General features: G+C 40.5%; 1 protein-coding gene across 19 annotated transcripts in view; it reads left to right on the top strand.

Annotated features, from left to right (window-relative positions):
* dock7 (dedicator of cytokinesis 7) overlaps window positions 1-14,855 on the top strand; it is a 46,554-nt gene extending 31,699 nt beyond the window's left edge. For 5 of the 19 annotated variants that reach the window (XM_071486135.1, XM_071486145.1, XM_071486144.1 and 2 more), the window contains 22 exons: window positions 53-222; window positions 1,003-1,181; window positions 1,321-1,503; window positions 2,147-2,306; window positions 2,554-2,650; window positions 3,299-3,316; window positions 4,353-4,449; window positions 4,603-4,737; window positions 4,847-4,999; window positions 5,551-5,709; window positions 5,922-6,022; window positions 6,149-6,341; window positions 6,452-6,595; window positions 6,979-7,110; window positions 8,264-8,278; window positions 10,876-11,001; window positions 11,279-11,368; window positions 11,484-11,720; window positions 11,885-12,028; window positions 12,186-12,292; window positions 13,171-13,338; window positions 13,992-14,855. In XM_071486135.1, the coding sequence (XP_071342236.1) occupies window positions 53-222; window positions 1,003-1,181; window positions 1,321-1,503; window positions 2,147-2,306; window positions 2,554-2,650; window positions 3,299-3,316; window positions 4,353-4,449; window positions 4,603-4,737; window positions 4,847-4,999; window positions 5,551-5,709; window positions 5,922-6,022; window positions 6,149-6,341; window positions 6,452-6,595; window positions 6,979-7,110; window positions 8,264-8,278; window positions 10,876-11,001; window positions 11,279-11,368; window positions 11,484-11,720; window positions 11,885-12,028; window positions 12,186-12,292; window positions 13,171-13,338; window positions 13,992-14,034 (2,851 nt within the window). In that variant the 3' untranslated portion in view covers window positions 14,035-14,855. Of the gene's footprint in view, window positions 1-52; window positions 223-1,002; window positions 1,182-1,320; window positions 1,504-2,146; window positions 2,307-2,553; window positions 2,651-3,298; window positions 3,317-4,352; window positions 4,450-4,602; window positions 4,738-4,846; window positions 5,000-5,550; window positions 5,710-5,921; window positions 6,023-6,148; window positions 6,342-6,451; window positions 6,596-6,978; window positions 7,111-8,263; window positions 8,279-10,866; window positions 11,002-11,278; window positions 11,369-11,483; window positions 11,721-11,884; window positions 12,029-12,185; window positions 12,293-13,170; window positions 13,339-13,461; window positions 13,482-13,991 lie in introns of all 19 variants that reach the window. The other 14 variants (XM_071486142.1, XM_071486147.1, XM_071486149.1 and 11 more) reach the window with 7 other exon arrangements.
* Window positions 14,856-14,992: the final 137 nt, after the last annotated feature.

Here is a 14,992-nt window from a genome sequence, read left to right as displayed (position 1 = left end):
TTTGTCCTTTATTTTTCTTTTTTACTTTATTTTTCTGTACTGTTCACTGCAGGATGTTTGGCCTACATAAGAAAGTGGTGAGTGTTGTTCATAACCTCCTGTCCAGCCATGACTCTGACCCACGTTACGCCGATCCTGAGGTTAAGGCCCGGGTCGCCATGCTTTACCTGCCTCTAATTGGTATTGTCATGGAGACGCTGCCACAGCTCCATGACTTTACAGGTAAGAATTAGGAGCATCAATGTGAACATGCAGTAATTTAACAACAAACAGGATTTTGTTTGGCATGTTTGTCTTTGTTGTTTCACTCCCCAACTACCAGGGAGCCAGTTATCACATCTAACTGTTCTCTTCCTTCTATCCAGTGAGCAGCACCACCTTCCCCTTAATTGTTAACAGTAACAGTTGCAATTGAGGCATGTAACATTGTGCACAGATCAGCAGTTTGGCAGACTGAGATTTCTCCACTGTGATCTGATGTGGCAAAATGTGACAAAACTCTGAGCTATTCAAACTGCAGCTGTAAAGTTTCATTGTGACCTTGAATATTTTATCATTTGGAATGTGAAAGGTTATCATTTGACCCGCAAAGGATGTTGCACCCTACCACAATGTACAAGCTGATCAATAACCTCAGTTCATCCTTAACACGTCTTTTTCTCTCCTAACCCCGCTTCCCTAGCGAACCTGTCTCCACTAGGCCTTGAGCTTGTGTTTAAATGACCCATTCATAAATTAATATTAGCAGTATTTCCAGAGTCAGTTAAAGAATGTTAAAGTATGGTCTGAATACAATTTGCTTTTAAAAGAAAGTTCCTGCTCAACTTACAGTAATAGATATGTAGTACCCTCTCATGCTCATTTAGAGCGAGCGTACAGGAGAAGCAGTTAATGTCATGCTCATGTGTTTTCAAAAACAAATTTTGTTCCATTGTTCTTACGTTTTGTGTCCAATACCAGCTATCTGATTCATTTTCTTTTCTCTCCTTTTCCTGTCACTAGAGTCCCATAACCAGTGGGGCCGACCGGGTGGCCCACAGGGGGCAGCGGTGGGCAGCAGTGGAGAAGAGGCAGATGGAGAGGGTAACAGCATGATCAGCCAGACTGTCGCCATGGCGATAGCAGGCACTTCCACAGCCTCTCCAATGTCTCGACCAAGCAGCTTTTTGCTAAACTCGCAGGTAAATCCCAGGTTGGAACATGTTGCGATTTACAATTGTCTACAGTGAAAACAACATTCTAATACTGTATATTTTTACAAAAAAAAGAATGAGGCTGTTGTTTCTTTCCCTCTTGACTCCTCCTGATCCATCTCTCCAGGCGAGTCGTCAGCATGGAAGCTTCTCGGCCGAGTCAAGTCGTAGTCTGCTCATCTGTCTGCTGTGGGTGCTGAAGAACGCTGACGAACTGGTGTTACAGAAGTGGTTCACAGACCTGTCGGTGTCCCAGCTCAACCGCCTGCTGGATCTTCTCTACCTCTGTGTCTCCTGCTTTGAGTACAAGGTAATATCAACAGTGAATACACTTACTCACTGACAAGATGCCCACCTATTTCGTGTATCTTATTCTTTTATATTCTAACAAATAGGGAATCTCTTGAGTTGATATAAGACTTATGAAAGAAACAGTTTGAAAAGCTATACACACACATTTTTTAATTCATATTGGTCAACATGTATTTCAGACAAAACACAGGAAATTGTGGCCAACAAAAGTTAATATGCAATAAACTGGCTCATTTTAAACATAACTGAATGATTTGCAGTCAACTTTCATATGTGTATATCAGCTCCACTAATGACTAAACCAAAATCTATTTACCACATTTTCTTTTACATTTTGTAAGTCATCTGTGGATGATTTGTTGTGCGGCTTCTCTGAGGTTAATATGCTTTGGCTACTGAATGTGGGTCTGAAATAATATAAGCACACTACTTTCTCTGCCATAATCAGTGTTAGTCCATTATGCAGTTGGTAGTCCTAGCTCTTTCTGCTGTGCTGTTGGTTGTTGTTTGCTTTTTCATGCTTGCACATTTGCTGTTATGCTACTAACCTGCTTTGCGTGCTGATGCTGTGCTGCAAATAACTTCCCTGCTGTGTTTGTGTTCTCTGTCCGTCCACTCACCCTCTGCCTCATGCATACAAGGCCCATGTTGTGTTCACCATGCAGGGGAAGAAGGCGTTTGAACGAATGAACAGCCTGACCTTTAAGAAGTCCAAAGACATGAAGGCCAAGCTGGAGGAGGCCATACTGGGCAGCATCGGGGCCAGACAGGAGATGGTGCGACGCAGCCGCGGACAGCTAGGTGAGGGCACACACTCAGACATGCACACAGAGATGCAGGTGGAACCACATATAAACAAATGCTGAACCAAGAAGAGAATATGTGACTCACACAAACATGTACATAAATACACACAATCACTATATCTTGCTTTTCACTTTCCACACACGCAAACACACAACAAAAAATCAGCCACATTTTTCTGTGTACACATAGCCTCGTTAAACCACTATTAAAAAATGTAAATAATTGTTCCTCCAACATTTAGAGCGGAGTCCATCCGGCAGCGCTTTTGGCAGTCAGGAGAACCTTCGATGGAGGAAGGACATGACCCACTGGAGACAAAACAGTGAAAAGATGGACAAGTACGCTCTTTTTAACACTCTAGCAGAAAAATATTCCTAAAGACACCCGAGCTGATTATTCACTGAAACAGTGTTATGTGGGTTTTTGAGTGTGTAAAAGTTGTGTCATCCATAATTCATGAATGTCCATCTTGACATCTCCACATGTGATGATTCTCCATTTTTTTACTTGGAGTCAGTCATTTAGAGGATAAAACAATACATTATGTTCTGTGTTCAGGTGTGAAAATGATCATGCTTAAATTCTTTTAACTGAATATAAATTTAATAATTTATAATTATAAATATTTATTTAACTGAATATCACTGCTGAAGTCCATCTGTTAATACATAACATGCCATCACAAACTGTGCCAAAGCCCATTCATTGTTCATTATTTTTCATGTTTAGCTGGAATTACATAGGAACAGAATGAGACTTGTTACTAATTTCCATGTTTGACTACAGATATCTGTGTGTGTGTGTGTGTGTGTGTGTGTGTTGATCTGTTTTTGTCAGGTGATGACAAAAAACAGTGTTGTGCTTTTTTTTTTTTTTTTTTTTTTTTTAAATGTTCCTTTCTTTTCTGTTCTTTTGTAAATTCAGCTCCAGCCTTTGTTTTCTGTTAATTTCCATTTGTTCTCTCATGTTGCTGTGTGTTTATGTAGGAGTCACAGATCAGTCAGGTATTGTATGGTCCACATTTGCTGTGTGCTCCTTTGAATTCCCCCCTGCTTTAGTTCCTCATTTATGGAGTATTCTCATGCATGTGGGAAATTAGACAGTTGAAATGGACAAAAAATTAATTTATTAGTCTGTATTAGATTTCCTCCTGATGAACTTGGATTTGAACAAGTCATAAAAATGATTTCCTCATTAATTTTGTTTTGGATGAGCCACCTTAATACTCAAGCCACTGATACAGCCGTATTATAAATTAATTTCTTCTCCAATTTAACTCTCTAAGTTCACACATGCATATAAATGCACCAACAGAGACCCCTTTATCCTGGTTCTGACCCTTGAACCCCCCCCACCCTCCCCCTCCCATCAGTTCCTCTGTCCTGGTAACAATGTCTGTCTGAGGGTTGGTAGTGGTTGCAGTGGGTCTGTTTTGGCTTTTTAACCAGTGTGCTTCTTGTTTTGGGGTTCTGACTCGTGTGCCTCCCTGTTAAGCAAAAAAACAGACAATTGTAGCCATAGCTGTTGTTTTTCATAGATTATTTGTTTGTTCTTTTGAATAATATAAAACTAAAACTCCGTCCTCATATAGTTTCATATGCTCAAACGCAGACATTTTAGAAAATGTACGCTAGAATGGGAAGTGGTCTCAGACTTTTGTACCCCTCAGCAGATTTAGCTCTTGTGTTTCATTTAAATGGATCAGCATGACTTTTTGCTATGAATCATTTGAAAAGGTTGTGGTCGATGCCATGCAGGTGAGCAAGTTGCAGGGTAACACTGGATTTTACATAAATAAAGACAGACACCTTAAATCATCTTTGTGCTGGTGTTGTATGAAAATATAATTTCATTAAATATCCTTTGAGGAAATGAGAAGATTGGCTGAGGTTCTCACCACATTGTTCATGATCAGGGGCAGTGGTTTGAATTTGGTGACTGTCTGGAAGCTCATGCAACATTCAAGTATAAATCATCAGCATCGCAATTTGGGAATTGTTAATTATTTTGTGACAGTATCTTCTGCTTCATTAATTGTAGGACCAGAGCAGAGTTGGAACATGAAGCACTTATTGATGGTAACCTTGCAACGGAGGCCAACTTAATTATTCTTGACACTTTGGAGATCATTGTACAGGTATGCAAACGAACAAGACTTTCTATATTTACCCATACAAAATGCAAACATGTATGAGCACAGTCATAAATGTTGATATTACTGTTGTAGTCATGCAGTCTAACACTTCAACATACATATGTAACAACTGCATATGTGTCCCTCTTCCTCCAGACAGTATCAGTGACAGAGTCCAAGGAGAGTATCTTGGGCGGCGTGCTGAAGGTGCTGCTCCACAGCATGGCCTGCAACCAGAGCGCCCTCTACCTCCAGCACTGTTTTGCCACACAGAGGGCGCTGGTGTCTAAGGTTAGACTAGGGGACTGTACTCAAGGCTTTATTTTGTTTCATCCTTAACAGTTTCTTGCAAGACTTCGTAATTGTATAAATTTGTGTGCACTTCTCTCTGCTTGTTAAGTTTCCTGAGCTGCTGTTTGAGGAGGAGACAGAGCAGTGTGCTGACCTGTGTTTACGGCTACTGAGAAGCTGCAGCAGCAGCATAAGTACCATCAGAGCCCACGCCAGCGCTTCCCTTTACCTCCTCATGAGGCAGAACTTTGAGATTGGCAACGTGAGTACAACTGCAAAACTGAACCTTTATGTAGTGTTTTGTAGCTTTCATAGTGTTACTAAGGTGTATCAGTGATGAAGGTCTTTAACCTCACATGTCTCCAGAAATGACCTCTTAATGAATCTCACACATTAAGAAGCTTTGAGAAGCCACGTGCCTTGCAAGCACTTTTTATTCAGAGAACAGATTGTTCGAAATGAACTGACTACATTAAAAGGCACTTACTGTTGTTTGGCCAGTTCTCAGCTATTGTCTTGTATTGGTTTATTACTATTTTTCTTTCACTTTGCACCTCCCAGTTTAGTACAAAACCAAACACTGCAATCAGCAATCCAATTTAGGCACAATTACTTGTGCATGCATCATTTCCTTTGTTCTAGCACAGTCAGACCTTTCACACACAGACCTTTTGAAAATATGTTATAAGGGAGATTGGATATCTGCTCTGCACAGTGCTTCTTTTGCAGTCTATATCTCTCACACAAAAGTCAGTAGTCTTGAGAAAATATAATTTGTTCAACTCTTTCTTCTCTTTGTGGTCGCTCTTTCAGAACTTTGCAAGAGTGAAGATGCAGGTGACCATGTCTCTCTCCTCGCTGGTGGGAACGTCACAGAATTTTAACGAGGAGTTCCTGCGTCGCTCTCTAAAGACCATCCTAACATATGCAGAAGAGGACCTGGAGCTGAGGGAAACCACATTCCCAGACCAGGTACTGTTTTATCCATCAAGTTGTTTGTTGATCATCTATCACATTGCAAAAAGACTGTGGATCGGTTGACAACTTAATACTGGTTGTTTTTCTTATACTGAATTCAGTGATTTTTATTCCTGTGCTCCTCTACACCTCATTTTCTGAAAGAAAAAATATTGGGGAAACAGTCATGTTACTCAAGGTTTCCATTCTTTGTTTTTTTTCCCCAGGTCCAGGATCTTGTGTTTAACCTGCACATGATTCTCTCTGACACAGTGAAGATGAAGGAGCACCAGGAAGATCCTGAGATGCTCATAGATCTCATGTACAGGTACAGAATACATTTTCACTCAAACAAACCCCTTTTGATTACTGACATATGTCTGCACTACGATCATCGGTATCTTGTTATTTATGTATCTCAATGTGTGTGGCACATCTGTGTCTCCGCATCCAGGATTGCAAAAGGTTACCAGACCTCTCCAGACTTGCGACTGACATGGCTCCAGAACATGGCTGGAAAACACTCAGAGAGGAATAACCACGCTGAGGCTGCTCAGTGTCTGGTGCACAGCGCTGCTCTGGTTGCAGAATACTTGAGCATGCTGGAGGACCGCAAGTATCTGCCTGTGGGCTGTGTCACATTCCAGGTACGGACAGTTCTAGGGTTAATGTTGGTACATATGCCTGTTCTCTGAAGCGTCCTTTGTCTTGGTCAAAGATATCTCTGCTGAGGTTTGCACTAATATACTTTGTGTAGAACATTTCCTCCAATGTGCTGGAGGAATCTGCAGTCTCTGATGACGTGGTGTCACCGGATGAAGAGGGCATTTGCTCAGGCAAATACTTTACAGAGATCGGTCTTGTGGGACTCCTGGAGCAGGCTGCTGCCTCTTTCTCCATGGTGAGAAGATGAGGAATAGAATGGTTCATTAAATGGATTGATGCTGATAAGGATGTCATAGATGAAGTCAGGGACTTTGGACCTCAAGTGTTTCACTTTTTATTAGTTTTTAAAATGCAAAGCTACTGCAAACAGCTTTATTTTATGGGAATGACCATTGAGATGGTAATATAATTTCATAAATATTTTTGCATTTTCATATTCATCCCAAATTCTCTCATCCAAAGTTTTGTACAGAAATAGTCATGAACAATATAAAAGCTGAAGTCAGATTATTATGTAGCTTCCTCAGCCAGTCTAAATCTGTACATTTAGGCCAAAGAATTGGTGTTTTTGGGTGACTTATTGTTCTCTATGAACATGTATCTTGCTCTCCCCTCCAGGCTGGCATGTACGAGGCAGTAAACGAAGTGTACAAGGTGCTGATCCCTATCCACGAAGCCAACAGGGATGCAAAGAAGCTGGCCACCATTCATGGTAAACTACAGGAAGCCTTTGGGAAAATTGTTCACCAGGTAAATGCACACACGGTGTAGTTCTCCTCCTCCGCACTAGACTCTAGTAGCTTGAGATGCAAAGTTACTGCTGGATTTTTACAAGAGTTGAATGAGAAAAGTATTTTTTATCTCATTGTGGCCCCGGATTTGATGTTTTATTACCATTGTCAGTCTCCTTCTATAAAAAGATCACATTAAGGTAACATTAGGTCACAAATGAGCTTTTTCCCCCTTAGTTCTTGTGTAAATCCAGTAAGAGCCATGTAGTGAAAAGGATATGATAACTGGAAAGCATGTTCCAAGTTTTAACTCAAAGTAAAAACCTCAAAGCTTCACTAACACATTCACATGAGTGTTTTGCACAGCTGCACCTTTATCATACACATTACTTCTGTCACATTTATGAGGCACTGTGGAGGGGTTAAATTCCCTCCAGCAGGGATTTACATTAGTGAAATGAGACAAGAGCAAGGTCAAGTTACACAAGAGGTACAAGGAGGAAAGCTTCTCACTTGCAGTGCCTCAGAATTTAAAGAATACTTTGCTTTCATCATGGTCTTGACAGAAGTAACGTAGTAAAGTCACCAAACAGCAAATGTCCCGGATATGCATCGATGTTGCCTTCGCACCAACTTTCACACAGACACAGCCTTGCATGGTTTTAATGTATCGTTTTAATTCCTGTGTATTTATATATTTATTTACATTTTGTCTGGTACCTTGCATGCTTTATTATGGTTTTGAAGTACAAAACTGAGGACGCATGAGGTGTGGGAAGAGACTCCAGTTGGGTTTGTTTTATCTGAAAGGCCAGCTGTGTGACTCATAACAGCGATGTCAAGTTGCAGTGTGGGCTGGGTTACCGTCGTCTGGTGTGCAGACCATCAGCTCTCAACAACACTCCTCAAAGGAAAAAAAAAATCCTAAACAGGTGTCATTGATTCAGACAGTAACATCCATCAGATTTTTTTTTGTACCTTTGATATCTTGAGGTCAGTTGCTCTGTTCTCCAGCTCGACAGCTAGTAACCTGGATTTATTTCATTAAAGAGTCCATTCTCCTTGCTGTAACATTGTGTGTGTGTGTGTGTCTGTGTAATGCCACACTGAGTGTGTGGGCGGGGTGTATGTGTGTTGTCGTTCACATGTCCTGTATTCTCTTTGTCACACAGAGTACTGGCTGGGAGGTAGGTGGCTTAACGGTTCCTGCTTGGCCCTGCTCACGTTGTTTATCTTCTTTTTTTTTTTTGTATTTTTGCTTTCATTTAAACTCATCTTTTTATTTGCTAGCCATGGGCATTCTCTCTTTGCTTTGTTACATACATCCAAACCATTAACACCTGCAGACAATGTCAACTGTCTGCCACCCACTGGGGACACTTGCTGTACGTGCAGCAACACCCTCACCATTTTCCTCTCTCCTCCTTCCTCTTACTGAGCAAGAGGAGCTTGTTTTTATTAATGTGACAGTGCTGGCAGGCTGTGCATGGGAGCCACAGTGTGTGACACTAATGACAAAAGTCTCAGTGAATGCATCACCTGCACAATCCGCACTTTCCCATCCTCATCTTCTGTCTGTCTGCTGGTGTGTCGGTCAGAACACGCTCATCGACTGGCACCGCCTGCTGTCACACTTCATCTCATCTCATCCTCAACCACAGGGCTCGATTTCAGTGCACTGTTCCCACGTGAGGGGTATCTGTTAGCCTCACTGCTCTAGCCATGGGTCATTATTTCCACTCACAGTCAAATGAGCCTTTTAAAAAACAAGGTGTTGTAAACTTTCATTGGGTCGAAGCTCGAACCAAATTCCTGAGGCAGTGGGGTTTTTTTTCCACGAGGGTTGATCTCACAGTAATCTCAGGATTACTTGATTTATCCCTTTTGATTTTGATTAGTTCGTATTCTTGCCTTTTTTTTTAATAGTTCAAACTAAATCGACCCCTGATTTTTTATTTATTTATTTGTTTATTTTTTTCATCCATTCTGTTCTTTATTAACCCCTGAGTTTCATGTTTTGTTGCATGAATTCGACAAAAAAGCACTCCTTGTTCTTTTTGGAAAAGCACTGAGTGCATGGTGTGTTTCTGAAGGTTGTGGATCTTTATTTTTGCTCTTTGTCTTTCTTTTTTCTCGGTAACTGTTTGCCTTTGCATGGTCCGGATCCTCCACAATGAGTTTATGTTCTTTCTCAAAATCATTGGAGATATTTTTGCTGCTGTTTGTTAGTGTTGTGTTTGAAATTCTCTGGAGAAACCCAATCCTGATTAAAATTTGTTCTGTTTTCTCCTTTTTGATTTCCCTGGTTGCCGACCCTTCCTTCCCACTTTACTTAATTGTGTCTTGTGGTAAGTTCCTTAGTTTTCAGGGCTTCTTAAATTACTGCTTAAATTTCTTTTTAACCAGCGCTTGAAGTGATTGATTTTATTTTAGATTTGCCTTAAACAAAGAGGGTTTATCTAATTAAAAGTTGGATGCTGCATTAAAGTTCCACAGCCTCCCCATTTCTCATGCCACACACACATACAGATTTGTTCACACACACCTGTGTCATACCTGCTGTACCTCCTGACTGAATTATGTGCTTTACTGTGGATCTCCCTTCTGGAAGAACTTTTCAAACAGAGGTCTGTGCAGAACAAAAATCAAGAGTTTCGGTATTTGATGCGTGGTTTCCTGTCCCTGACCTTCAGTGCCTCCTATGACATCGCAGGGCGGTTGAATTTAGGCATCAGCTTTAAGTTATGACTGTTTTTGTTCTGCAAAGACTCCTCTCTCAGTGTTTCTTTTGTTCATCTTTCTCTGTTCATGGCTCCTGGCTGATGGATGCCATCTGGCTGCCTTCAGCAGCCTTCTCTCTGGCTTTGATCTTTGAGCTTGGCCAATTCTTCACAAAACAGATGAAAAATATTTATTTCGTGTTTATTTATGTCATGCACATATTCTGCTGGCTGGTAAAGGAATGGTTTCAAGTAGACTGTTGTTTCCTGTTGATCTTTGGTTCTATTTGCCTGATATTCTGAGGTGAAACACTGCACCTGCCTCTCCTCCATGCACCCTTCAGCTGTAGAGGTGAAATATCTGTAGGACAAGCTTGTAGAAAGTGGAACTTTTTCAGTGGATGATGATATGCTATGCCTGGTTCTTACTGTGGGACTGTTGACTAGTGTATGAATGACAATCTGGAGGTTGCTGAGCCCCTCTTGGCTGCTTTCTATCGGATGCTTCCATAGACATCCCTTTTAACACCAGTATTCACCTGTACAGATTGCAATACAACAGGCATAATTAGCAAAATGTTCATGTATTAAATGGAAGTGCTCTCACTGAGGTCTTATTTGTGGTAGTCATATTTGCAGATGTCCTTGCTGATTCTGAAACTCTCTGTCACCTTTCACTCTCATTCTCCTGTGTCTGTTCTCTGAATGAATGCAACTTCTTTCCCTCCTTTACGCCTGTGTACAGCACAGTCAGTGAGCTGAAGTCTGTTATATTTGGATGGATATCCATAGAATATAAAGCAGAAACACTAAACAAATGACACTGTCATGGCGTTGTAAATTATTTCTAGGCTCCATTGTTAGTTACAGTGTGTTTCAAAACTTTGTCAGAGCTGGTTTTCGTTATTTCTGAATCTCATTTGGACGCTGACTTTTGATACGTCTACGATTTTCATTTTGATTGTTTTTAAAAGTCTTGTTCAGAATGAACATGTACTTATATTAATTTAATTCTTATAATTCCAACACTAACATTTATTTTCCTCTGCTCGCAGGATGGGAAGAGGATGTTTGGTACATACTTCAGAGTTGGATTTTACGGTTCAAAATTTGGCGACTTAGACGAGCAAGAGTTTGTGTACAAAGAGCCTGCCATCACGAAGCTGGCAGAAATCTCTCACAGGCTGGAGGTAAATACCACAAAATGGCATTATAAAATAATATATATGGTGGCAAAAAGCCAAACAGTTATTATCGAGTTGCATGTGATATTCCTATAGTTCTTTACAAGACACAAATAAACGTTTTGATGTCACATTTTCTAATACAAACACTTAAATTTTGGCTTTCAAGGGAACTGTGTAGGTCAGGTACAACTTGTTTGCAATGTCGTTTTATCACTTAGATATGTGTGCTGCTAGTCTTCTACCAAAACTTAATGAGGCCCTGGGCTGCATTTCTTCTCAGGGTTTCTATGGGGAGCGATTCGGAGAGGACCAGGTAGAAGTCATTAAGGATTCCAACCCAGTGGACAAGTGCAAGTTGGACCCAAATAAGGTCGGTGTGGGCCAGGGTCTCCATGTTGTTCGTTAATAGCTGCTGACTGTGATTTTAGTCGGGCTGTTGGTCTAAATACACAGCAGTAGAAACTAAACCATCTTTCTTCCCGCAGGCATTCATCCAGATCACATACGTGGAGCCGTACTTCGACACATATGAGATGAAGGACCGCATCACCTACTTTGACAAGAACTACAACTTGCGACGTTTCGTGTACTGCACCCCTTTCACCCTGGATGGGCGGGCACATGGGGACCTGCATGAACAGTTCAAACGCAAGACCATCCTCACCACCTCCCATGCCTTCCCTTACATCAAGACACGGATCAACATCATCCACAAAGAGGAGGTAAGTGAATGTTTCAGCTGACTCATGGAAATACTAGTTTTTAACAACATAACTTAGGAGGTTATAAGCAGGAGGTTATAAGCAGGAGGCTGTACCCTGCCTAAAGCTTGTTGTGTACATTCACCCTGATCACTAAAACCACTTGTCTTTCTGTCAATTTCCAGATTATTTCCACACCCATCGAGGTGGCAATTGAGGACATGCAAAAGAAGACTCAGGAGCTGGCCTTCGCCACCCACCAGGACCCTGCTGATGCCAAGATGCTGCAGATGGTTCTACAGGGATCAGTTGGTACAACCGTCAACCAGGTAAAGTTTCAAGATGTCAGGTGTAACAACAGACATAGTTCTCAGTTCCAAAAGTATTATTATAAAGGCCAGATACTCAGTAATGTCTTTGGATAAGTAAAACTTCTCAGGTGAAGTGAAGCTGTAGATGGATAATCAAATTCTCTGTTTTTCTCAGGGTCCTTTGGAGGTGGCTCAGGTGTTCCTCTCAGAAATCCCCAGTGACCCAAAACTGTACAGACACCACAATAAGCTACGGCTCTGCTTCAAAGACTTCACCAAGAGGTATGGACTGTGAATGGTTAACTATATACCTGTTAACAGCACCTTGGTCTGAGGGACACAAGATTTAAAGGGCCAGTGTGTAGGATTCAGGGGGATCTGTTGACAGAAATGGAATGTAATATTCATAATTATCTTTCATTAGTGTATTAGTATTATCATTTGAAACTAAGAATTGTTCTGTTTTCATCAGCTTAAAATGAGCCCTTCACATCTACATAGGGAGCAGGTGCTCTTATGTGGAGCCAGCCATGTTGCACCATCATGTTTCTACAGTAGCCCAGAATGGACAAACCAAACACTGGCTTTAGAGAGGGCCTTTCACGTTTTACGTGACCTGAAGGCAATTGTAGGCCCTCCTACATACTTGGAAAGGGAGGGGTGAGGGGTGGGGTATTCAGCTGGTTGCAATCTGCAACCTGGCCACTAGATGTCACTAAAACCTACACACTGGTCCTTTAATCTGAAAGTCCACCTTTGAGAGAAAAAAATCTCTATGATGGGATCTGTATCGCGAAATAATGACAAAATGACCTTGTAATTAATAGAAAAGGATATTTTGATTATCACTGTGACATTAAGTCAAAAAGCTGCTGCTGATGTTCGGAAGTTCCATAGGTTTACGTTGACTTCTGTGCAAAAGCGAGCACTTGCCTGTTTGAACAGTGATTCGACTGCACTGAAAAATGGATTTTGACTTTTATGCATAGACGACACACTTTACATGAGCAAATTCCCCAGTAAACTTTGCACAAAACAATAAGCAAAGCAGATTCTTCATCTAGCAAATGTTTTTGGCATCCAACTGTTGCTCCTACCAAACCAGACAAAGTGTAGTACAGAATCTACATGGCAGTGTTTGATGGATTTCTCCGCCAAAGGTGTGAAGATGCCCTGCGTAAGAACAAGAGCCTGATTGGCCCGGACCAGAAGGAGTACCAGAGAGAGCTGGAGAGGAATTACCACCGGCTGAAGGAGGCGCTGCAGCCACTCATCAACAGAAAGATCCCTCAGCTTTACAAACCTGTACTGCAGGTTAACTCACACAGGTAGGACTGAACCGGGGCACTGTCTCTGTGTGTGAGAGAGAATGAGCAAGTGTGGGTGTAGATAATATGTTTTGGATGTTAAATTAAATCAGTCTTTGTTTTTGCTTCTGAAAAATCATGCAGCAAACGGACAGCTTGACAAGGTAGTTTGGGTTTTTCAGACTACATGTTTTCAGTCTGTTCTGTGTTCAGTGTTTCTTTCGTTTGTACAGTTTCCACATTTCACTGAATTTCTGTGATTACGGCTGTGTTCCAGAGCAATACAGTCCATTTAATCAGTTAATAACTTCAAGCCCTACTGTAGAAGAGACCAAACAATGTACCTTAACAAATCAAAAATTAATAAGTGTGCTGCTTTATTATGGAAAACTGTGTAAAACTGTTGGGGGAATGATGCATTTGATATAATACAGATGCTAACTTTTTAACTTTTGGATGAACGTACTACTGATCTCAGTCTTGGATGTTCAAAGCCTTAAGCCTTCATCTTCCTTGCATGTTAGATTTCATGGAAATGGCAGTAGAGAAACAGTTAATGCTCCAGATTTCTTTTGTTGTTCAATGAAAAGATTAGATTTGTGCTTCAAAGAGTTTGAACTCAGATCTTTTTGCCTGCGTTAATAAAATACCTCGTGTCTTATTTTTCTTTCCAGAGATTCCTTCAGCAGAATGAGTCTTCGCAAGCTTGACATTTGAAGATAAAGAGAATACAAACACACACACATAAATACACACATACACATAAACACACATACAAAACAGAAATTGCAATATTAATTTATTCTGAAGTGTAAATAGGAGTGTCTTTTCGAAGTTGGTCAGTGTTTCTAAGACTGAGCTGAAAGAAAGGCTAAAAGTGTTGCAGCTTGGTATGTCATTCCAGTGTCTTAATTTGTTTACAGGCAAAAAGTTACACAATCAGAGAGACGAACAAGTGGATCTTAAAGATTAAAGGGATACCTTGGCATTTAGAACTTTCTCCGCTGGCCATTTGTTACAGTAGGGAGCAAGTCTTTGTATTTGTCCTTATGCTACCTTAAAAAAGCAAATAATGTAAGCCTTCACTCTTAAAACCACGACTCTGCTGGCTATAAACTAACAAACCACAGAATACGAAGAACGCTCAGAGATCCCTTTATTGGTAAATAAGTGCCAAAAACCCTTTTTTCCGCCAAATGTTGACAAGTGACTGCAGAAAAGGTACGATTTTAAAAGTCAAGGTGTCTTTTTAATTATGTACGATGTGTCAAAAAATGTATTCAATTTCATGTGTGCACTTTTTTATTACGGTGTAGCAATGCATTTTACAACTTGAAAGTTTATGTAATTCAAAATGGGGGGAGGGAAAAAAATTAAAACATGCAAAAAATTGTACCATTATTTATCATGATGCTTTATCATTTTTAGTTGAAGCAACAATGTTTTAAAGTTAGGTACTTTAAACATCCTTGTATAATTTTATGTAGTTTTGTTTTGTTTATTTTAAATATTTTACTAAATAAATATTTTAATGTTCAGTTTGTGTATGCTGATAATTTTCTTTCTCCCTTTAATGTGTTATTTTTGTTTTTGTTCATGTAGGATTAAAGTTATGTTGGGGCAAATCAAGACAACAAAAAAGTAGGACTTGAGTAAGAGAAAGTAGTGGTTGGCA

This window comes from Trachinotus anak, unplaced genomic scaffold (genome assembly GCF_046630095.1).
Source record: "Trachinotus anak isolate AG129_WGS33_773 ecotype Australia unplaced genomic scaffold, CSIRO_AGI_Tana_v1 ptg000010l, whole genome shotgun sequence".
Classification (NCBI taxonomy): Eukaryota; Metazoa; Chordata; class Actinopteri; order Carangiformes; family Carangidae; genus Trachinotus; species Trachinotus anak.
The sequence above is the reverse complement of the archived record's forward strand: the minus strand, read 5'-3'. Positions and strand labels throughout refer to the sequence as shown.